We start from the raw sequence: 24,104 nt of genomic DNA on the forward strand, positions 1-24,104 counted from the left end.
GCCACTGCTGGTGGACGTTTCGTCCCCGAGGGTATCACCAGCCCAGTAGTCAGCACTTCGGTGTTGACATGAATATCAATTATATGGTCATTATTAAAAAATTTCAGTTTACAAAACTTTGAATTTTTCGAAAAACTAAGGATTTTCTTACCCCAGGAGTAGATTACCTTAGCCGTATTTGGCACAACTTTTTGGAATTTTGGATCCTCAATGCTCGTCAACTTTGTATTTATCTGGCTTTTTAACTATTTTGATCTGAGCTTCACTGATGAGTCTTATGTAGACGAAACGCGCGTCTGGCGTATAAAATTATAATCCTGGTACTTTTGATAACTATTTACACCACTGGGTCGATGCCACTGTTGGTGGACGTTTCGTCCCCGAGGGTATCACCAACCCAGTAGTCAGCACTTCGGTGTTGACATGAATATCAATTATATGGTCATTATTAAAAAATTTCAGTTTACAAAACTTTGAATTTTTCGAAAAACTAAGGATTTTCTTACCCCAGGAGTAGATTACCTTAGCCGTATTTGGCACAACTTTTTGGAATTTTGGATCCTCAATGCTCGTCAACTTTGTATTTATCTGGCTTTTTAACTATTTTGATCTGAGCTTCACTGATGAGTCTTATGTAGACGAAACGCGCGTCTGGCGTATAAAATTATAATCCTGGTACTTTTGATAACTATTTACACCACTGGGTCGATGCCACTGTTGGTGGACGTTTCGTCCCCGAGGGTATCACCAACCCAGTAGTCAGCACTTCGGTGTTGACATGAATATCAATTATATGGTCATTATTAAAAAATTTCAGTTTACAAAACTTTGAATTTTTCGAAAAACTAAGGATTTTCTTACCCCAGGAGTAGATTACCTTAGCCGTATTTGGCACAACTTTTTGGAATTTTGGATCCTCAATGCTCTTCAACTTTGTATTTATCTGGCTTTTTAACTATTTTGATCTGAGCGTCACTGATGAGTCTTATGTAGACGAAACGCGCGTCTGGCGTATAAAATTATAATCCTGGTACTTTTGATAACTATTTACACCACTGGGTCGATGCCACTGCTGGTGGACGTTTCGTCCCCGAGGGTATCACCAGCCCAGTAGTCAGCACTTCGGTGTTGACATGAATATCAATTATATGGTCATTATTAAAAAATTTCAGTTTACAAAACTTTGAATTTTTCGAAAAACTAAGGATTTTCTTACCCCAGGAGTAGATTACCTTAGCCGTATTTGGCACAACTTTTTGGAATTTTGGATCCTCAATGCTCTTCAACTTTGTATTTATCTGGCTTTTTAACTATTTTGATCTGTGCGTCACTGATGAGTCTTATGTAGACGAAACGCGCGTCTGGCGTATAAAATTATAATCCTGGTACTTTTGATAACTATTAACCCAGCGCTTTCAGATTTTTTTTTGTAGATCCTAGCCAAAACTGAAAAGCACAGTTTAATATATTTTTGAAGGGTCGATAATTTATAAACGGGGTAGATAAATCTTTCTGTGCTTATTATTTTTGCAGTTAACAATTTTAACATAGCTCCTATAGTTTTCAAGATAACAGTCAAAATGAGGATAAATAGATCTGGTCGTGCTATGTTTTGCATTTAAAACTTTTAATCTAGTAAAATTGGGACAGGACAGTCACTTTAATTTTCCTAATAACCGTTAAAATTGCAAAAAAAACTTTTAGGGCAATATAGTTTTTAATCGAACTGCTGAATTTTTCACGATAACAGCCAATACCTGATATAAGTGGAAGAAGCGAGGCGTAGACATTCAAGAGCCAATGACTCAAAAACAAGTATCTAAGTTTCCACAATTTTCAGAGAGGATAGAATTGTGACAGGCACGTGAAAAGAATTTGACGGGATCAAACTTGTGTGTTTGAAGGCGCCATAATTGTTTTGATTGCACTTTGATTTTTCTATACAATATCAAATATTCAATATTCTGTCCACAAAAAGGTTCCTTTACGGTGTTGGTATTTTATCGGGATTTTTTTAAACACTCATAAATGTGTCTTTAGTCTACTAATCGAAATTAAAGAGTAGAGTGTTAGTCTTTAAGATTTCTTTTGTTTTATATATCATTAAAGAAGGGATAAAAAGATGGATGTTTGTACTGGTGGTAGAATTTGATAGCTTCCATTTAAATATATTTAAATATTTTCGTGAAATCGGACCATTTCGAATTAAACGAATTTAGCACTTGTCTATTGTTGAGGACTGTATGCTTGCTTTCTGGTCCTTTTGGTTGTTTATGTATCATTTGTAATTGTCTAATGGGTGTGTGTGTTGTTTACATAGATATAGGAAAATTTGGTATGAGTGCCAATGAGAAAACTCTCCATCCAAAAAGGAATTTATAAAAGGAAACCGTTATAGGTTAAAGTACGGCCTTCAAAACGGAGCCTTGGACTTATATGTATCGTCCTGAAATATGTGCCACTGGACGTTAAAAAAAAATCAATCATCAATAAATTGGTGCATTTCTAATCATCTAATCTTCTTTATATTCATGATTATTATTTTTCTTTTAATGCCGTTATATACGGTGCTCTTGTCCGATGTTTATAGACATAATGCCAATAGTATCACATGTCTTTAGTTTTATTGATACAATGTTATCTAAAGTACTTTGTTTCATTTATCATCAACTTTATGACACTCAAAAATTGACAAAAAGTTTTAAAAATTCCAAATCATATGCACACGTAATTTGATGGACTGATTTGCATCAAACTTTTCATATGATAAAAAATGTTTAATTATCAAAATGTGTTTTAATACTCATAATATGCTTATTTTTACTGCACAATTAAGATGTATCGATTGATAAAACTTTGATTTGTCATTTTATCTTTAATGTTATTTTATTATAGCTAATGGCTTTCAGGGAAGTATGATAATTGATATTCGATAAGCAAACGGTAGTGTCGAATAAAACGGAACTGCATTACGCAATTAAACGTAAACTATGCAATAATTCCCAAAAGTAAAGTTACATTCTCCAAAGGAATGGAGATGAACAAATAATCAAGTAGGCATACGGCTATATAAACAACCACACTAATGACTTCCAAGAGTACTCCAAGACTATAGTATAAACGATAGCAGACATATGGTATTTTAATACCAAATAAAAATGGAATTGAGAGGGAAATGGGGAAGTTGTCTAAGAGGAGACAACAACCCGGTCAGAGAGCAGAAAAGAGTCAAAGGCCACCAATGGGTCTTCAATTCAGCGACAAAAATTCCGAAGATGTGCTTCGGCTAATCCCTTAAACGGTCAGTTTATTGTTAAATACTTAGGAGGTTATTTGGTCATTTGTGTCGTTGGAGTGTTGGGTCATTCATTCAAATTTCACATGCTATTATCAATGAAAAACGAACAAGACATCAATATTTCCTTTTATAAAGAGAGCTTATCATTGCTTTGGCCAACGAGGGTGTGACAATTACAATCATTGACTGATATTATTCTGTTTCCAACACGTTTAAAGTTTTTAAAAAAATGTTAAACAATTGCTTTCAAAACTCGGAGGAGACGTACGTGCACATTATTTTATCCGCACATTAATTTATAAAAATCTCGAAAATCTAATTACATACATAGTATGAACATATAAACAAAGACCGTACTTTGACCTATAATGGTTTATTTTTACAAATTGGGACTTTGGTGGAGAGTTGTCTCATTGGCTCTCATGCCACATTTTCTTATATCTATATATCTATATATATAAAGTACGATTTTACTTTAAGAAATTAAATTATGATGGCGAAATGCTTTGAAAGTGTCAAAAACGTGCTCCCAATTACTACACGTCTTTTTTTGTTTGTTTATTTCTTCTTTTTGCTTTGTTTAATATGCATACGGCTTCCTATGATGTGAAAACATTATATTTTTTACATTTCTACAAATCATATTGATTTTGCAAAGTATTGTCCTCGTTTCTATGGAAATGTTTGATTTACCTTTATTACCACAATAATTAAGAAGAAATAACGGATGTCTTTGGAGTTTTTCAGTTATTAAAGGAAATACACGTTTATAAAACATACGTCTGAGGAGAATAACTATAAACAACATAATAAAGCCATTTAAGATGGTACCGAACACTACAGGGAGATAACTCTGTAAAATCAGCAGAACGTTTAAATGACGTTATGTTGTTGAGGGATTGTTAAGCTTCTCAATGATCAAAATAAGTGTTTGTCAAACTGCAATATAACTAGTGTAATTTTTCTGATTAAACGGTTAGTTCAAATTATTTGAAATGTTTTAATTTTTTCAAAGGGTCAAAGTAAATACTTTGTCAAAATTTAAAAAAAATTAAACGAGCCAAATTAATTTTAGTCCAGGTGTTGGGTACCACCTCAAGAACAAAGCTTTTAAGGATCGTAGGTTCTTTTATTCCAACAACTCCAAAGTCAGACAGTTATCATGTATTTACTGAATTAGTACAACAGTTCGTGACAACAGTATTTATATTTGGTCTCGTGAGGATAATTGTGTCATAAGCAATCATACTACATCTTCTTATTTTTATTTTAAACTAAGTTATAAATTACTGCAACATTAACACAGAACAAAATGATATAAGAACAACTGCAGTAACACAATGGGGGGAAAATGAAACCACGATTGATCCATCACACTATCTCATTGTTGTAAATCAAAAACAAAACACGAATAAGATCAACAATAAAAAAATAGAACAATATAATGACCAGTCCTGTTAAAAATCAAGAATCATGCAACTTCAAGTGCTTATGACTATTGAAACATGAAGGGAAATTTACAACAAAAAAAACATTCCCCAAGGGTTAGATTGCTTTTAAAAGTCCAGAAGCCTTTAAATCAATCATTAGAATGAATCAAGTTATTTCTGTTGTTTATATACCAAAGTTTTAAGAACTTCGACGCACTTCCACATATACAGATGAAGTAATTGATGTTCTTATAGCTTTCTCATTTGTGGTACCCAACACTTTCACTGAAATTAATTTGGCTCGTTTAATTTTCATAAAATGTTGTCAAAGTATTTACTATTGTCACTTTAACAAAAAATAAAAAAAATAAAAATTTTCAACCAACCGTCTTTTCAGAAATAAACATAAACATTTTACAAAGTTTAACATGAAAATTCAAAACATTGGTTTAATAGAAAATGCTCGATGAGTAGAAAAAAGTTTCTTAAAACTCGAAAGCGATATAGTTTTTTGAAAAATGCTGAAAACAGACATAAAATGAGACAAGCTAGTAAAGAACATTAAATAGCTACCAAGAGAGGGCTGCTGATGAGTTGCGTAACATTTCTAAAAAGGATACGAAAGCTCTATGGAAAATCCGTAATAATCTAAATGATAGTAAAAAAGACGATAACAAAGACGATATATCTCTAAAAGCATTGTGTGATCATTTTAAAATACTAAATGAAACTGTTGAGCCAGAAAATGACTTCGTACAAAATTGGGAATTCGATACACTATCAGACGATGTTGAGTTATTTTTAAACAGTCCAGTAACAGAAGATAAAATTAAAAAAGTTGTTTCAAATTTTAAAAAATGTCAAAGTTTCAGGTAGTGATGAAATTTTAAATGAGTATATAAAGAATACAATTGACGATTTAATGTCAATTTACGTCAAGCTACTCAATTTGATTTTAGATACTGGAATTGTCCCAGACAGTTGGTCTAATGGAATCATGATTACTGTATTTGAAAATAAGGATCAAGATCTGATCCCGAAATGTACAGAGGAATCACTTTGAATTCATGCTTTAATAAAAACTTTTTCTGCTATGTTGAATTAAAGGTTAAATAATTATGCAGATCACGTAGACCTGATATCAAAGTCACAAGCAGGTCTACTGTTGATAATATATTTGTGTTGTATTCTTTCATTACTATACATTTTTCATTTGGTAAGAAGCTATTTTGCACTTTTATAGACTTTAAAAGCGCTTTTGACACTATATGGAGGTCAGGATTGTGGCAAAAAATGCAAAAGTAAAACAATAAAGGTAAACATTTTAATGTGACATATAATATGTTTCAAAATATAAAAACATGTGTCAAGAAAGGAAATGAATTTTCCGAATTTTTCTTATCTCATACAGGAGTAAAACAAGGTGAAAATCTGTCACCTTTTTTATTTTCTTTGTTTCTAAATGATTTAGAAAGTTATTTTGTGGAAAATAATAAAGATAATACAGAAAGTCTAGATAAAAATTCAAAGCTTTAGAAATGTATGTTAAAATGTTTTATTAGTTTGTACGCAGATGAAACTGCGCTATTGTCTGAAAGTGCAGAAGATTACAAAAAAACCTTGCATGTTTTGAAGAATATTGTAAACAAGAGTGCACACACTGAAATGTCTCGCCTTCTTTACTAATCATTGATATTATGTTGATAGTCCTAAGTGTAAAAGCTTTATTATAACTGTCACATAAACTTAACATTAACCAAGATAGCTAAACAAAGACCAATGAACGGTGAAAATGAGACCAAAGTCAGATGAACCATGCCAGGGAGACATGTTCAGCTAACAATGCTTCCATACATTAAATACAGTTCACCTATTCCTTATAGTTTAAGAAAAATAGACCAAAACACTGAGCAATGAAACGTGAAATTAAGGTCATTGTCAAATAAAACGTGCGGGACTGACATATAGATCACAAAATATTTCCATACACCAAATATAGTTGACCTTTGGCATATAATATCAGATAAAAAGACCAAAACTCAAAAACTTAACTATAACCACTGAACCATGAAAATGAGGTCAAGGTCAAATGACATCTGCCCGCTAGACATGTACACCTTATCATCATTCCATACAACAAATATAGTAGACCTATTGAATAAAGTGTAAGAAAAACAGACCAAAACACAAAAACTAAACTATAGCCACTGAACCATGAAAATGAGGTCAAGGTCAAATGACATCTGCCCGCTAGACATGTACACCTTACAAGCATTCTATACAACAAATATAGTAGACCTATTGCCTAAAGTGTAAGAAAAACAAACCAAAACACAAAAACTAAACTATAACCACTGAACCATGAAAATAAGGTCAAGGTCAGATGACACCTGCCAGTTGGACATGTACACCTTACAGTCCTTCCATGCACCGAATATACTAGCCCTATTGCTTATAGTATCTGAGATATGGACTTGACAACCAAAAATTAACCTTGTTCACTGATCCATGAAATGAGGTCAAGGTCAAGTGAAAACTGTCTGACGGGCATGAGGACCTTGCAAGGTACGCACATATTAAGTAAAGTTATCCTATTACTTATAATAAGAGAGAATTCAACATTACAAAAAATCTGAATTTTTTTTTCAAGTGGTCACTGAACCATGAAAATGAGGTCAAGGACCTTGGACATGTGACTGACGGAAACTTCGTAACATGAAGCATCTATATACAAAGTATGAAGCATCCAGGTCTTCCAGCTTCTAAAATTTAAAGCTTTTAAGAAGTTAGCTAACGCCTCCGCCGGATCACTATCCCTATGTCGAGCTTTCTGCAACAAAAGTTGCAGGCTCGACAAAAATGGAAACTTAAGATTAACACAAGCAAAACCAAAGTAGTGATATTTTGTAAAACAAAAAAAGTAAAAAGAAATCAGAATTTCTTGATATATGGAGAAAAAAATGAAATAGTTGATTCCTACTGCTACCTTGGTGTACTTTTCAACTACAGCGGTAGCTTTTGTACTGCTCGGAAAACTTCTTAATCAGGCACAGAAGTCTGTGTATGCTCTATACCTAAAAAATAATATATGTATTCCCGTCGATTTGCAGCTAAAACTTTTTGACTCTTTGGTTAGTCCTGTTTTATTATATGCTTCAGAGGTATGGGAATTTGAAAATAAAGAAAGCATTGAGAAATACACCTTCAATTTTGCAAAACATTTTTAAATTCAGAAGCAATACACCAAATAATATGGTGTATGGGGAACTCGGAAGATTCCCTTTGGAACCATTGTTAAACGTAAAATGGGGATGTTTTGGAATAACTTATTATTGGAAAATAACAAGTTATCTTCCATTATGTATAAATTAATGCTCAAATTACATTTTCAAAACCCCACAATATTTAAATGGATAACGTACGTTAAATCTATATTTGACGAAAATGGAATTAGTTTTATTTGGCAAAACCAACTTCCATTGGATAAACTGGGTTTAAAGAACATTATTTCACAATAACTGAATGACCAATTCTTCCAACATTGGTTTTGACAGATGAATAACTCAAAAGGTGCATTTTATTCATTATATAAAGAGGAATTTCGTTTGGAAACCCATTTGATAAAGTTGAAGCTGTGTGACAGGATTTATATGGCAACACACAGATGTTTAATTTCCTGTAGACACGGGAAGATGGTCCGGAATTCCAAAATATGCACGAATTCATCTCTGTAGAAATGGAATAGGAGATGATTTCCATTATCTATTTAAATGTCAAAATCAGGTTATAAAAATGCTTAGAAATAAATATCAATATAATGCTCGCCTATAATTAATTTAGAAAAAAACGCTTTTTGTTCATATAATAGTCATATTTCAAATATATTATGATATATTTGAAATGTAATTTTTGGTGTGTCCGATAGTACAGCAAAATAAAAGTATGCTCTTCCCTTAAAACCGTTCATTTGTTTATACAAACCTTGCAGTTTGTTGATTTTTAATCAAACTTGATCGTGAAAGATCAGGCAATGCATTGCTTTGGTCGTGAAAAATAATGCGTGACCAGACTTAAATATTTAATAAATTAATAAATAGAAAGCAATATTTTTTTCCACTTGATATACGTGCAACTGGTTGAAGCCTTTATCTGTTTTGATAAGATCATAAAATGACGCTCTCATTTTTTGTTTAGATTCAACACTTTACCTCGAAATTAAAAAAAATTAACTAAAAACGTGTTAAATAAGAGGGACGAAAGATACCAAAGGGACAGTCAAACTCATAAATCAAAAACAAACTGACAACGCCATGGCTAAAAATGAAAAAGACAAACAGACAAACAATAGTACACATGACACAACATAGAAAACTAAAGAATAAACAACACGAACCCCACAAAAAACTAGGGGTGATCTCAGGTGCTCTGGAAGGGTAAGCAGATCCTGCTCCACATGTGGCACCCGTCGTGTTGCTTTTTTTTATATCAAATCCGGTAAATAGTCTTATTCGATAGGTCACATTCATGAAAGGGAATGGGATTGTAGCTACGACGTAATGAACATATCCGATATCATTTGTAAAACGGTTATTCCATATATAACGGTCAGCCAACTCATGATGGCGTCCGTAAAATTTACGAAGGGATGATTTCAACTTCACCATTTGAAACTCTTGGTTTAATAGCTTTATTGTGAGCAGCAACCCTCTATCAAGAAAATCATGATAGGAAATGCATGCACGGGAATATCGTATCAATTGGGAGATATATACCCCGTAAAAAAGAGAGAAACAGTTACCAGGATTATAATTTACTACGCCAGACGCGTGTTTCGTCTACATAAGACTCATCAGTGACGCTCATATCAAAATATTTATAAAGCCAAACAAGTAAAAAGTTTAAGAGCATTAAAAATGAAAAAATCCAAAAAGTTGTGCCAAATACGGTAATCTATGCCTGGGATAAGAAAATCCGTAGTTTTCCGGTAAATTCAAAGTTTTGTAAACAGGAATTTATAAAATGACCACATTAATGATATTCATGTCAACACTTCGTACTGGGCTGGTAATACCCTCGGGGACGAAACGTCCACCAGAAGTGGCATCGACCAAGTGGTGTAAATAGTTATCAAAGGTACCAGGATTATAATTTACTACGACAGACGAAAAATTCACCTAAGTTGATTTCCAATGAGATATCCATATATTACAGACTAAAGAATAACAGAGCGCAAATAATGAAATGCCTAGTCTCGATCATCCAGACGCATTATGAATATAGCGTCTGGATTTCTGTACTTTTGGATTTCGTTCCTAGATGGCGTTCTAAAATTTGTTTATGACCTTCACACAAGTAACCGGAAATTAAAAACAGCTGTTTAGATAAACATGGATGAACCGACGTACGTGGCAGTGCCCATACTAACAGGTGGACCTTTAGCGTTTGTACAACACACACACCTTTGTCTTGCATGTTCAAAACATACATGCAACGGGGAAAGATATTATATTGTTCGCAAAGGAGGAGAGCTCGGTGCTAGTAACCAATGTGCTAGTGCCTTTTTTGAGGTGTCATTTTTTGGACAGGAGAATGAGGGTGCATATCTCTGTAGAGAATGTAAAAGGTATACCGTAACGAGTTTCTATTGAAATTTATTACCATCTAGTGAAAGTATGCAAATTGTTCTAATTACCAATGTTGTAAAAAATGACTGTTATTTATTTTTTTCGGTCTTTCCACAGGCACTCGTCTCAGAAAAAAATCCTATGTACCTTTATATTTCATAAGTTACTTAACTCGCGATTTAGAAAAAATGTCAGACGGTGAAGAAATTCTGTTATATGCTGATTTCTCAACTGTCAACCCCACTAAAACTTGTTCAGTTGTTATGTAGTAAATCATAATTGATTTATCTTCACAATGGTGTATAACTTGCCTACTGTTGTTGTCCGATTCATCTTGTCCTTCTCACAGTAAATGATTTATTATAAAAATTTATTCAGAAAAACCTGTTCGTTTTCGTATGAACAGATGACTAGAACTTATCACACAGTTAGAAAAAATTGTATAAGATACCGTTATTTGGGGTATGTCTAACATTAATAAGTTCCAAATTTTCCTATGATGTCTTCAGATTCTCTCTTAAATTATGTATGAAATGAAACAAGATCAGATAACTCTGAGAATCATTTAGACTTTCCCATAAAATTGACCAATCGGAAACAGAGATATTATTTACAGACGTGACACATTTATTGCAAATCCATCATAGGTAGACGAAATAATTACGACTAAATACTTATTGGAAAGGATTGCTACGGATGATTCCAACAACAAAAGAAGGCATGTTATACACCAGTCTTCATAATGAACTGTTAAATCAACAGGACCAGAGCTCAGTTTTTAAAATTTTAAGTTAGATTATGTTGGGCTGTAGATACAATGTATGATTTTTACAGGACCAATAATAAGTTAGATTATGTTGGCCTGTAGATATGATTTTTACAGTCCCAATAACAATTTTGCAAGCCTGGGCTGCCACTCAGCGTGAAGACTGAATATAATAACGAGGTCCAATTTGTCAGCTGTCATTGGGAAAAAACAACAAATCAAAGAATTCAGCTTTATTTATAACTGATATAGGACAATGGTGTAGATTAAAAATTACACCACTCCAGACCCTTTTGTTTTCCACATAATTAATATTGCCAATAATTAAGAAGTTCCATGATGAATCCCATACCGATACCAATAGTATATTCACCTGTTACCTATTATCTTATCTGTACACTCTGCATCTGAGAGGCGCACCACCAAAAGGTGTATTTGGGTGGAATCAGAAAAAATGAGGCAAAAGTGTGACGAGCATGGTCAAAAATAAACATATTTTTTGGGGTTCAGGATTTGTCTCACCACATTCACCATATCATTTATTTTATGAAACTTAAGTGTCCAGACAAAGCATTAAGACATTAAGAATAATTTTAACTTTTAATAACTAACAAAGTCAGTAATTTGAACAAATACAACTAAACATATACACATGATTTACATCAATTAAGAATACATTAAAAGCATAAACATATTTCCTATTAATGCCAGGTTGATTAAGGAACATTTGGATACCAAATTCTCTATACATTATCGCCATCAATTTGAAAAAAATCCTGTTTTAGCACTTTATGTATGGCAGATTATAAATGACCTGGTTATAAAAGTTTAAATACAGAAAAAAATTACTTAAGAATATTAACAAAAACACCTTTCCATTAAAGACGCAACTTTTGGTAACAATCAGCAAAAAAAAATATACCAATATAGGCTACACTTTTAGTAATCATCTTTTTAGAAAAGCATCCATTTCTGGGATTTTGTCACACTCCTGACATATTTGACACATATCATATATATCAAAAAATATATAATATGAATGCATTTATCACATGTTGGAAGAAAAGTATCAAAAACCAGCAGGCAATTCTATCGAAATTTCATGAAATTATTGAATATATAGAATATATTCTCTTTTTTTTAATCAACATAAGGGTGGAATCAGAAAAAATGAAGATTTTAACATATTGGGGCATATTGTTTCCCCCATTATATTTAGGAAAGTAAATTAAATGTCAAACCAACAAGTTCAATACCAGCTAACTTGCAGCCAAATTTCATTTAGATATCTTGTACCAGCCAAAAGTTTTATTAAAAAAACATGTCAAATTTGTCAGGAGTGTGACGCTTTTTGTGTGACAGGATTTTTTTTTAATAATTTACATGTTGAGTAAAAATTATTATGATGAATGCATGTATATGAAGATGGTTTATAATCATTCTTCAATACTAGGTTTTGTAGATTATAGATTGGTGTTATCATTGCACAAATATTATGTAAATAAATATACATTGTGAAAAGGTATGTACCAAAAATTAATATTGGCAAAATTTGATAATTTCTAAATTAAAGTGTTATGGTTGTATTTTAAAGGAGTATTTGTGTGTAAAACTGGTAAGTATTTATTGTATACATGTATAAGCTATCCATAAAAGGCTATACAGACATCCTGAGGTGCATAATTCACATATTGGATTAAATTCTATACAAGCACCCAAAAATTGTCAGGAGTGACAACTGTCTTTAAACATGTACCAAATTTATATAATGCTTTTCATCTTACATTGTTATTTATTTTTCAGAAGCACCTGTTCCATAGAGAAGAAAAACATTTATTGCAGCTGTGATAATCTATATGTTGAATCTACACACTTGATTTTAGATGTCAGGAGTGTGACACTTTTTTTATACATTCAATGACATATATTGTTTAAATTTTAATTACATATTCAAACAAATGATCCATTGTTACTTGGTGTCAAAATTTTGATAGAAGAAGGTTAGTAAACATGTTTTGTGTGATTTCTAAGACACATGGATAATATTTATTTAGTAATAATTTATTTATGAAACTAATTGTCACCATAACATGTTGACATTTATCTCAATATATAAATGAAAAATGTAAATTATAGATTAAAAATAGCTTGAATATTTAAGGAAATGTCAATATCCTTCTGGTACACAATCATCTCTTTTGGAATTTATACAAATTTAGCTTTTAAATGCAATTCTGTTTAAGGCATAATTTGTCACACTCCTGACATAAAATAGACAAAATAGGAAAGGAGATAACCAGGAGATTGAGGGGTTTGAAGTTTGAAGTTCTTTGGTACCATTTTTCGAAAGGTTGTAAACTTCCGGGGAAATTCAGGGTGTAACTCCATAAATCTGCTGAAAGCTTCTCTCTTACTGCACAGGAGATGACGTTTAGCAACCACTTCACCATTAATCAAGACTGTGCCTTTCTTGTTTGGCATAATCCTAGAGTGTACCTCTAGAAATCGTTCTACCCTCGGTTCCCAAATATCATAAAGGACTCTTATTTTATATAATCTTTTTACTTGTTGTGCCTTTCTGGTCTTCTATTGTTGAAGGTTTTTTTTATTCTTCCAAATAGACTCTGGTATTGACTTGTCATCAGCAAATGCAAGTGGTCTTTTAGCCTTTTCTGTATGTGAGCTTGGTCTTCCTGCTCCAGTAATATTAAGGATATTGCTGATGTCACTTTCTGTATTACCTTCTAGCAGACCTTTTTGCCTTCGAGGTGTGGCATTCTTAATGATATGTTTCATGGTACTAGTCCATGCTGTAGGGCTTTCAGGAAGAATTTTCCTTGCTCTTTCTGCACGCTTTCTTAGTGCAGGACCAGAGGAATAGTTTCTCACCCGACTTTGCTTAGGGTCTTTTGTCTCTGTATTGGTATTAGTGCAACCTTCTTTCTTCTTTTAGTTCAGCTCTCCTTTTTCTACTTGCTTGTTTCCATTTTCTCTGTTTTATTTTAAAGTCATCATTAAATTCTGCATCCAATATTCTTTTTCTTTTCTGTTTTTCTTTGTAGGCTTTGTTTTGATTTTTCTTTTTTTTTCTGTACCTTTTCAAGTTTTCTTTGATTATTTTGAATTCTTTGCCGGTATTGTCTAGTCCTCTCTTTTGATGTCTGTTTTCCATTGCTCTGGTTTTGGTTGGGTCTATTTTGTACCAGTCTTGTTGATTTTCTAATTGCTGGTAGTTTCACTATAAGCTTCTTCATCATTTACATCAACTTATACTGAAAAAATGCAAATGGTTATCTCCTTTCCTATTTTGTCTATTTTATGTCAGGAGTGTGACAAATTATGCCTTAAACAGAATTGCATTTAAAAGCTAAATTTGTATAAATTCCAAAAGAGATGATTGTGTACCAGAAGGATATTGACATTTCCTTAAATATTCAAGCTATTTTTAATCTATAATTTACATTTTTCATTTATATATTGAGATAAATGTCAACATGTTATGGTGACAATTAGTTTCATAAATGAATTATTACTAAATAAATATTATCCATGTGTCTTAGAAATCACAAAACATGTTTACTAACCTTCTTCTATCAAAATTTTGACACCAAGTAACAATGGATCATTTTTTTGAATATGTAATTAAAATTTAAACAATGTCATTGAATGTATAAAAAAAGTGTCACACTCCTGACATCTAAAAATCAAGTGTGTAGATTCAACATATAGATTATCACAGCTGCAATAAATGTTTTTCTTCTCTATGGAACAGGTGCTTCTGAAAAATAAATAACAATGTAAGATGAAAAGCATTATATAAATTTGGTACATGTTTAAAGACAGTTGTCACACTCCTGACATTTTTGGGTGCTTGTATAGAAGTTAATCCAATATGTGAATTATGCACCTCAGGATGTCTGTATAGCCTTTTATGGATAGCTTATACATGTTTACAATAAATACTTACCAGTTTTACACACAAATACTCCTTTAAAATACAACCATAACACTTTAATTTAGAAATTATCAAATTTTGCCAATATTAATTTTTGGTACATACCTTTTCACAATGTATATTTATTTACATAATATTTGTGCAATGATAACACCAATCTATAATCTACAAAACCTAGTATTGAAGAATGATTATAAACCATCTTCATATACATGCATTCATCATAATAATTTTTACTCAACATGTAAATTATTAAAAAAAAATCCTGTCACACAAAAAGCGTCACACTCCTGACAAATTTGACATGTTTTTTTAATAAAACTTTTGGCTGGTACAAGATATCTAAATGAAATTTGGCTGCAAGTTAGCTGGTATTGAACTTGTTGGTTTGACATTTAATTTACTTTCCTAAATATAATGGGGGAAACAATATGCCCCAATATGTTAAAATCTTCATTTTTTCTGATTCCACCCATTTAGGATTTTGCTATATATACACGGGTCATTATCACAGGGTTGACACTACTAAATTCAACAATTGTCAAATTGTTCCTTACACATGATGTAAAACAGCAAATAAAAAAATTAAACTTCCAGGACCTTTTGTTTTCCAAATAATTAATATTACCAATAATTAATAAGTTCCAGGTCGACGGGCTCAAACAGAAATATTTTGAAAGCAGAGAAAACTTTGTATCTTATAATCGCCATGACTTTATCATGTTTATCAGATGACAATACCAATACCTAAATAAGGCTTACACATAATTATAATTATACTTTAATTCAGTCAAGGACCGGCGATATTGTGGGTATGTTCTAGACTTCTAGTATGATATAAATAGCCACATAACTATATGAGTGCATATAAATAGCAACACATGATATACATCCATGTACAAATCTATAACACTATAGTGTGGATTAATCAGAGCAGAGATTAATTCAATAATACACAATAAAATTATAAATTGATTTTTGCTAAAATAAAGGGTTTGAGACTTTGAAAATTGTACATGTTGACAATTATAGTTATACTGTCTTTTTTTCTGTACAATTTCAGATATAGAGGTGAATTTTGATATTTGAGACTACCATCATGTTTGTGTTGACATACAGGGCCATTTGTGTTGTCTCGTTACATACTCTAAAGTCTCTTTATTCTTTAATGGCAAGATACACATTTTACCCATATTTCACTGTCTATTGCAGAGGCGAATTTAGGGGGGGCCCCTTTTTGGGAAAAAATTTGGTTGCTTATACATTTTGTATAGGGAATAACTGAAGCGTGACTGGAGCAGGCCCCTTTTAGGTCAGTCAGTGGGCCCCCACTTATGAAAATTTTTGGATCTGCCACAGTATTGAACATAGAAAATGATAGTACAAAAATGTACCTGTTTCAGGTTAAAGTGCCAGTTAAATGTACTATAGAAACATTGGTGTTTTATGATGTTTCTGAGCATGATACTTGAATTTAAACTTAAAAGATCAGTATTTACAATTTTGAAATGTTAAATCAGATATACATGTACATGTATAGGATTAAGAAGATATGGTATGGGTGCAAATGAAATAACTCTCCATCCAAGAAGTCAGCGGCTGATTTAGGGAAAAAAATTGGTTGCTTATATAGGGAATAACTGAACCGTGTCTGAAGCGTCCCCCTCTGAGGTCAGTCAGAGGGCCCCCACTTACGAAAATTCCTGGATCCAACACCAACTGGAAGTTGCAATGTGTGAAAATTAAACAGTTATAAAATCATTGTACTAAATCTATTGTTGTTATTCCTTAGTTTAAACATATTTATTTATCTAGTGGATTGGGAAACAAGTTTTGCAACTTATATTAATCCCTCTCCACTTTGCGGGTGCGAGTGCTGCCTTGTAGCGGCATATTAGCCTACTCTTTTTCGAAATCTACAAGGGTGTCTTTAACGTGCAAGAGATGTGGCTCTCTCTTAACACGGGTCAGCCATTTATCATCCCCGTCCGACGGACTATCATCGTTTCCTCAAGACCATAATCGCAAATGGTGTCAAGGGAGAGCCGAAAAATTGAGTTCCTGAAATTTTCATCCCAAACGGGAATCGAACCAGGAACCTTTGTGTTAGTAGTCCAATGCACTAACCACTACACCACGGCTCTCATAATTTGTTATTATTGTTATGAATGAGAAAACTTGCAACTCTAAAACCACTATATTTTATGTTTTAGAGCAAAACAATGTACTAAAAAGTAAAGGAAAATCTTCAGTTTGATAAAAAAGTGTGGTGTAATTTATATCATCTTTACTACATTAATTACTACAGACATAATAAGGACATAATTACTACATGTATTTCAGCCACAAATTTAACTTGTCAAATTTTGTCTTCCAGGTCAATAGATTCAGCTTTAAAATGGCAAGAGAAAGCTAACAAAGTATTCAGTGAAATTGACAAGACCTCACAAAAGTTGCTTACTACTATTAGGTAAATGAAAATAATTATTGATATATATATAAAACTCAATAACTATCCTATTTGTATATATATATATATACAACTTGTCTTAACATCAACCCAACAATGTTAGATCTGTAAATTTGCTTTCGCCAATTTTTGGTTCTTCCCTCGCCGGGATTCATACCCATGCTACTGTATATATATATATATATATATATGTGTGTGTGGCATATAAAACAGTGAGGATCAAGGTTAAAAACTTTAGTAAAATGTATATATAAAATGTTATATAAAAAAGAAGATGTGGTATTATTGCCAATGAGACAACTATCCACAAAAGATCAAAATGACACAAACAGTTACACTAACAACTATAGGTCACCGAACGTCCTTCAACAATGAGCAAAGCCCATACTGCTTAGTCAGCTATAAAAGGCCCCGATAAGATAATGTAAAACAATTCAAACGAGAAAACTAAAAGCCTTATTTATGTGAAAAAATGAAAGAGAAAAAGTTCCCTGGACTATGGATAAATTTTTTTTTTTTTCCCTTATAAACCTTTGATGCATGATTTTTATATTATTGATTTTGCTTTTCACTAGCTGAAGGTATCTTTGAGTTTTCTCAAATTGTACTTTCTTGTTAATTAAACGGGTTGATACTATTTGTAATGCTTTTTTGTTATTTAATGTAGCAGCTTTGATTGTTTGGAATTACTATAAAATGTAAATTTTTCATATAACTATATATATATATAATAAGCATTGAAATTATTTCCTTCTCCTTTTATGCTGTATATACATCACACTTCTGAAACCTGCGAATGAAAATTAATAAGTTTTAGTGAGCACCAATGTTATATATAGTTTTATTGCTGATATTCATCACACATTTATCAAGATTAAAAAAAGTTTTATTGATAAAAAAGAAATTTCTTGATATTCCTATTAAGTAAATATTATACAGAGATATGGAGAAGTATACTTAACAACAAAATTATTTTCATTCACCTATGTTCATGTATAATGTAAACTTTTTCAAGTTTTATTTTCTTCTGAAATTATTGTGCATTTCACAATGGTACATTTTGTACGATACATGATTACATGTGATACTTTTACATTAATAATTTATACTTATTTCATTAACTTTGTATTTACATTGTTTCATAGATCAAATTTATTCATTCCATGTAGGTTCTTTTGTGTTACTACGCTTTTTAATTGAGTTGATCTATTCCAATTAATATACAATGTATATGTCTTTTTATGTTGTGATCTTACACTTTTGTTTCAGATAAGGGAGAACATTTAAACCTGTACATGTCCTTAGTCAGGAATTTGATGTTCAGTAGTTGTTGTTCGTTAAGTCCTTCATAAAGTTTCTCGTTTTTTTTTATGCCCCACTGACAACAGTAGATGGGCATTATGTTTTCTGGTCCGTGCGTTCATTAGTCTGTTCATCCGTCTGTACCGCTCCAGGTTAATGTGTTTGGTCATGGTTGTTTTTGATGAAGCTGAAGTCCTATCAACTTGAAACTGAGTACACTTGTTGCTTATGATATGATCTTTTTAATTTTAAAGTCAAATAAGACTTTTGACCCCAATTTTATGGTCCACTGAACACAAAAAATGAAAGTGGGATTTTCAGGTTAAAGTTAGTTTTTGTGAAGCTGAAGTCGTATCAACTTGAAACTTCATACACATGTTTCCTATGATATGATCTTTCTAATTTTAATGCCAAATTAGATTTTTTAACCAATTTCACAGTTCATTGAACAAGGAAAATGATAGTGCGAGTGGGGTTTCCATGTACTTTGGACACTATTATTTTTTTGAGGCCCTTTAAACCTTGCTGATCAGTGTGTACCAAGGCTCCAGGAATTTGACTGTCCCATTAGCTATAATGCTTTACTTTTATAATTTTTTATTTAGATGGAGAGTTGTCTCATTGGCACTAATTCCCTTTATCTTTTTTATATTTAGGCATTAAACTTGTCATGAGTATTCACCACTATTTAAAGTTGTGTCCCCAAACAAATCAATCATTTTAAAATGTTTATTTCAGTAAAAGACAGTCTTCTCCTAAATTGTCAACAACTAAAAAGTTGAAAAAGAATTTGGAATCTGCAAATGGAGAATGCAGTAATATAGGTACATGTAATTTTATAAATCTTTTTATACACAAATTGACTGATTTACTCTTTTAGCTATGTTTTTTAGGTTTAGATTCATATAACTACAAACCTGCATATATATATATATATTTCCTTATCTCATATCAGTCAAGTATATTTAATTTTAGGCATGACCAGAGTATATGTACATTTATCGTTATTATAAGTTTATAATTTCATATGTTTCATGTAGGCATGGTTTCGGTTAATATTTATAGACTGTTTTAGAACATACAATTTTTCACTACAAAATTAGCTTCGACCTGAATCTTGAATTTAAAAAAAATAATAATACAATATACACGTTACCGGTCATTATGTGTGAATGAATACTTGCATTTTATAATATTAGTTACTTTTTTTGATGCATTTGGTATTGTACAATAGAAAATGTTCAATATCTATCTATTCTTAAAAATATTTCATCAGATTATTCATCAGAAATTATAAATTGAATTTAACAAGTTCTGCAAGCACAGCATAGTAAGTGTTTTACCTTAGCATACAAAATGAAGATGTTTAAACATTAGTTTCATTTTTTGCAGCATTTCTGGACCGAAACAAAAAACCAGGTGACCAAATGATTATTTCTAATATGTAAGTTTATAGACAATTGGCTATTTGCATACTTCTTTAAAGGCATATATATATTTTTGATTACTCCATCAGTTTGTTTTAAGGGTATGTAAAATAGTTCATTGAAATTGAGAATGAAAACAATGACTTGTCAAAGAAACAAAAACTGTACAAAAGAGCAAAAATACTGCTGAAGGCCACCAATGGGTCTTCAACATAGCGATAAAATCACACAACTGGCGGCTGCCTTCATCTGGTTTCTTAATGCAACTGATACTGGTACTAGTGTATGGATAATGGATGTTACTCTAAACTCCAAAACATATTGATTATCAAAAACAAATATAAAAAATAAAATTGAGAAAGAAAATGGTGAATATGTCAAAGCGACAACCACCCGACCATAGAGCAAACAACAGCCGAAGGCAACCAATGGGTCTTTAATGCAGCAAGAATTCCCGCACCCGTAGGTGTCCTTCAGCTGGCCCCTAAAATATGCATAATAGTACAGTGATAATGAACGTCATACTAAACTCCGAATTATACACAAGAAACTAAAATTTAAAATCATACAAGACTAACAAAGGCCAGAGGCTCCTGACTTGGGACAGGCGCAAAATTGCGGCGGGGTTAAACATAAAATAGCCTATAAATTGTACAATATTTTTTTTAATTTAAATTTTTCATCATGCCAGGGTTACATTTCAATTTCAGATTCTGTTCCATATGAATGAATTTGTCCTAAGTCAAATATTTATCCACTTTTTGGTTTTTGTAGGCCCTTTTATTGGACATATTCTTCAACAACAAGTCAAACATTGCATGCAACTCAAAAATGCTTCAAATCAATTTACATACAACTTTGGTGATTTGTTCATATCTATTGACATGAGCTTCCATTCACTTTATATTTATTTTTATTTTATGTTTCACAGTTTTTGGGTTTTGTTAAATTGAAAAAGGTGAGCTTTTCCAGTTTTCAGATTATACATTTTGTAACTTAGAATTGTTTTCAGCATTTATCATGAAAATTTATAAAATTGTTAAGATCACCACCCGTTGGCTTTTTATAAAATTTACATTATATGTTTCCAAGTTATGGGGTTTAATTCTTTAAAAAAAATATCCACTTTTTTGACAACAACTTAAAATTGGTTTCAGCAGCACTCAATCTATTGAAACTCTGGTGAATTGGTTATATCTATTTAAATAAGCTTACTTTTTATTTTCAAAAGTTTCTGATAAAGCATTGAGAACTTATTGGACTTAATTCTTTAGAAAATGTATTTGGGAGAATCATGCGCTCATGGCACAGATGTTTATTTAATCATGTTTGAAGGTATTGACTTGGTACATGTATTTGTTATAAAGTTTACACCAAAACAATCTATGTCTTCTATATGAGGTGTGGGAATCCCCCCTCCAACCACCCCCTTCCTCCTAGTTTACTGAATAATGACTTTAATGATTATTGAGTTCTGAAGTCTTAGAATATGTAATACATGAATGAAGGGCCAAATGGGCTGATATCTAAAGAAATACTTTGTAAGTAACACTAAGCATTTGCTAAGTGATTACCTTAGCAGTATTTTATCAAAAGCTCTATATGCAATATATTTTTAGACAAGAACTAGATCTGTCAAGTAGTACTCAATTACCATCAACTAGACTACCTGATAAAAGACTAGCTCCTCTTCAACACAAACCAGAATTGATACAGCCATTGATGGAATCAAATATAGTTAGGACAGGTAAAAAAAAGGTTTAAAACAAATAATAGAAACGCATTAAACATAAAAAAGTAAATTACTTACATATTATTATTCTTGTTGTAACATCAATATGATTAGTAAAGAAGTCAAGATATTTCAATGTGTGCACTCTTGTTTGTATGTATTTCTTGAGACTATGCAATTCCAAACATAATATGTCAATTTGAAATGGTTGTCAAATATTTTAGTTTCTTAAGCCAAATATTTCATATGTCCGCGTCCAGATATGCATGTAATATTTGCCACTGGACATTATACACAAACCAATTACCATCATCAACCTAGTTAAATGTCACAATTGTTTATTTTTTTAGTGAAAGACCAATTTTTAAACTTATTATTTGTTTTGAATATGCAGTAAGGTTTAACATTTAAAATATTGAACGTATTAATGAGCGAATACATTTAGAAATTTATTTAAATCACTGTGTTCATCATAATGAAACAAGATATTATCATCTATGATAGTGGTTCTATGTATAAATTTATTATGGAGAGAAATAACCTGATTTTCATGAAATTGTTCTAAAATTCTCTGTATTTTTTATTATACATAATCATTAATAAAAAATAAGATTTAAATTTGGTCTTTCTTTTTGCATGTTTTTGCCTTGTATTGTTCATCTCACTTGCAATTGATTTCAACAAGAAAGTTATTCAAGTTAAAGATTTTAGTTTTCTATTATCATGTAAATTAAAGTATCATTTTATCATAAAATATTTAAACCAATCTAAAATTGATTTGAAAAAAAAAGGTTGTATACTGTAAGAGAAATTTTTACAGTAATACAGTTTTTCATCTTTGTGAAGTTATCTCCCTTTCCAATATTAATTTCTATAAGAAATTGAAAATGCTGATTTTCAATTTCCTCAAGTTTTATGGGCACTATCTATAAAGATACAAAAAAAACCCTAAAATATGATATTTTTTTGGTCCAGTCATTACTGGTAATGAAATGATAAAAAACTTATTCGTTTGTAAGCAGCCAGTATAGTTCTATTTTGTGAAAGTAAGCTAAAAACATTGCATCTGAGTAATTCAGTTTCAGTGAATCCATTATGACCATATTCATGTAAACTTCATTAAAGGGAAACTTCGCAAAAAAATCAAAAATTCATATTATGTTCATTCTGTATAAAAATGCTCAAATTTATAAATATTAAAGTTTTATTCCGCTAGATAAGAGATCACCATCGATTTTAAATTTTGAGTATCAGTTCTTTGCGTTCCGCCATTTTGTTATCTTGTCCAAATAAAAATCACGATATGTCTATAAACCATAAAGAAACAAAACTACAGTAACCGATGTTGTCGTAATTACGTGTCGATATCTTGTCAATCGTACGGTTGTTTTATCTGACTAACTAACTTGATTCGGAAAATGTTCTTATATATTTAATAACCATATAGTCTGTTATTTTTAAACTGTTAATATTGGAATTAGTTAAAAAGTCAAAGTTCAAATCACAAATAAGAGTTCCGTGAAAATTGTTTTCGAAAATCTAATTCTTTCATAATTCTTTAAAGTAATATACTTTATTCACATAAATTAGGATCTTCGCTCCACTGATCACCCGCATGGAATAAGGTATTACTCCCAAAGGTATTGTGAGGGGTGTAAGGTGACAATCAATTCAATTCAATTCAATGTTTTATTAAAGTCTCATCTCTCAACAAGTACAATCAATCTGTATACAATAGTAACATTGTAAAATAACACTAAATAAAATGAGAGCCATTCTATACAGAATTATAAGAGACTATTAAAATGCATAGATAATAATAATACATAATATGAAATAAAATACTATGTACAATATATAAAATTCCTACGTCTTTTTAAAATTAAATGACAGGTTTTGGCACACACACGAATCATATTTACATCTGAGAATAAAAACACTAACTTTTGATTATCATCTAAAGTATTAAAATTATCATTAAAAGTTTCAGCAACATGATATAAATGGTTTCTAAAATCGTCATAAGGAGGACATCTTAATAAAACATGCGCTTCATCTTCAATAAAAACGTCACATATATGGCACACTCTATTTTCTAAA

General features: G+C 31.4%; 1 protein-coding gene across 1 annotated transcript; it reads left to right on the top strand.

The window, feature by feature from the left end:
- The first annotated feature begins 10,063 nt into the window (after positions 1–10,063).
- LOC134681826 (uncharacterized) lies at positions 10,064–22,330 on the top strand. The gene is made up of 5 exons (XM_063541463.1): positions 10,064–10,351; positions 17,451–17,543; positions 19,584–19,669; positions 20,238–20,289; positions 21,892–22,330. Exons 1-5 carry the CDS (start codon positions 10,116–10,118, stop codon positions 22,034–22,036), a joined length of 612 nt encoding a protein of 203 aa, XP_063397533.1. The 5' UTR covers positions 10,064–10,115; the 3' UTR covers positions 22,037–22,330.
- Positions 22,331–24,104: the final 1,774 nt, after the last annotated feature.

The sequence above is a fragment of the Mytilus trossulus genome, chromosome 8 (genome assembly GCF_036588685.1).
Source record: "Mytilus trossulus isolate FHL-02 chromosome 8, PNRI_Mtr1.1.1.hap1, whole genome shotgun sequence".
Lineage (NCBI taxonomy): Eukaryota > Metazoa > Mollusca > Bivalvia > Mytilida > Mytilidae > Mytilus > Mytilus trossulus.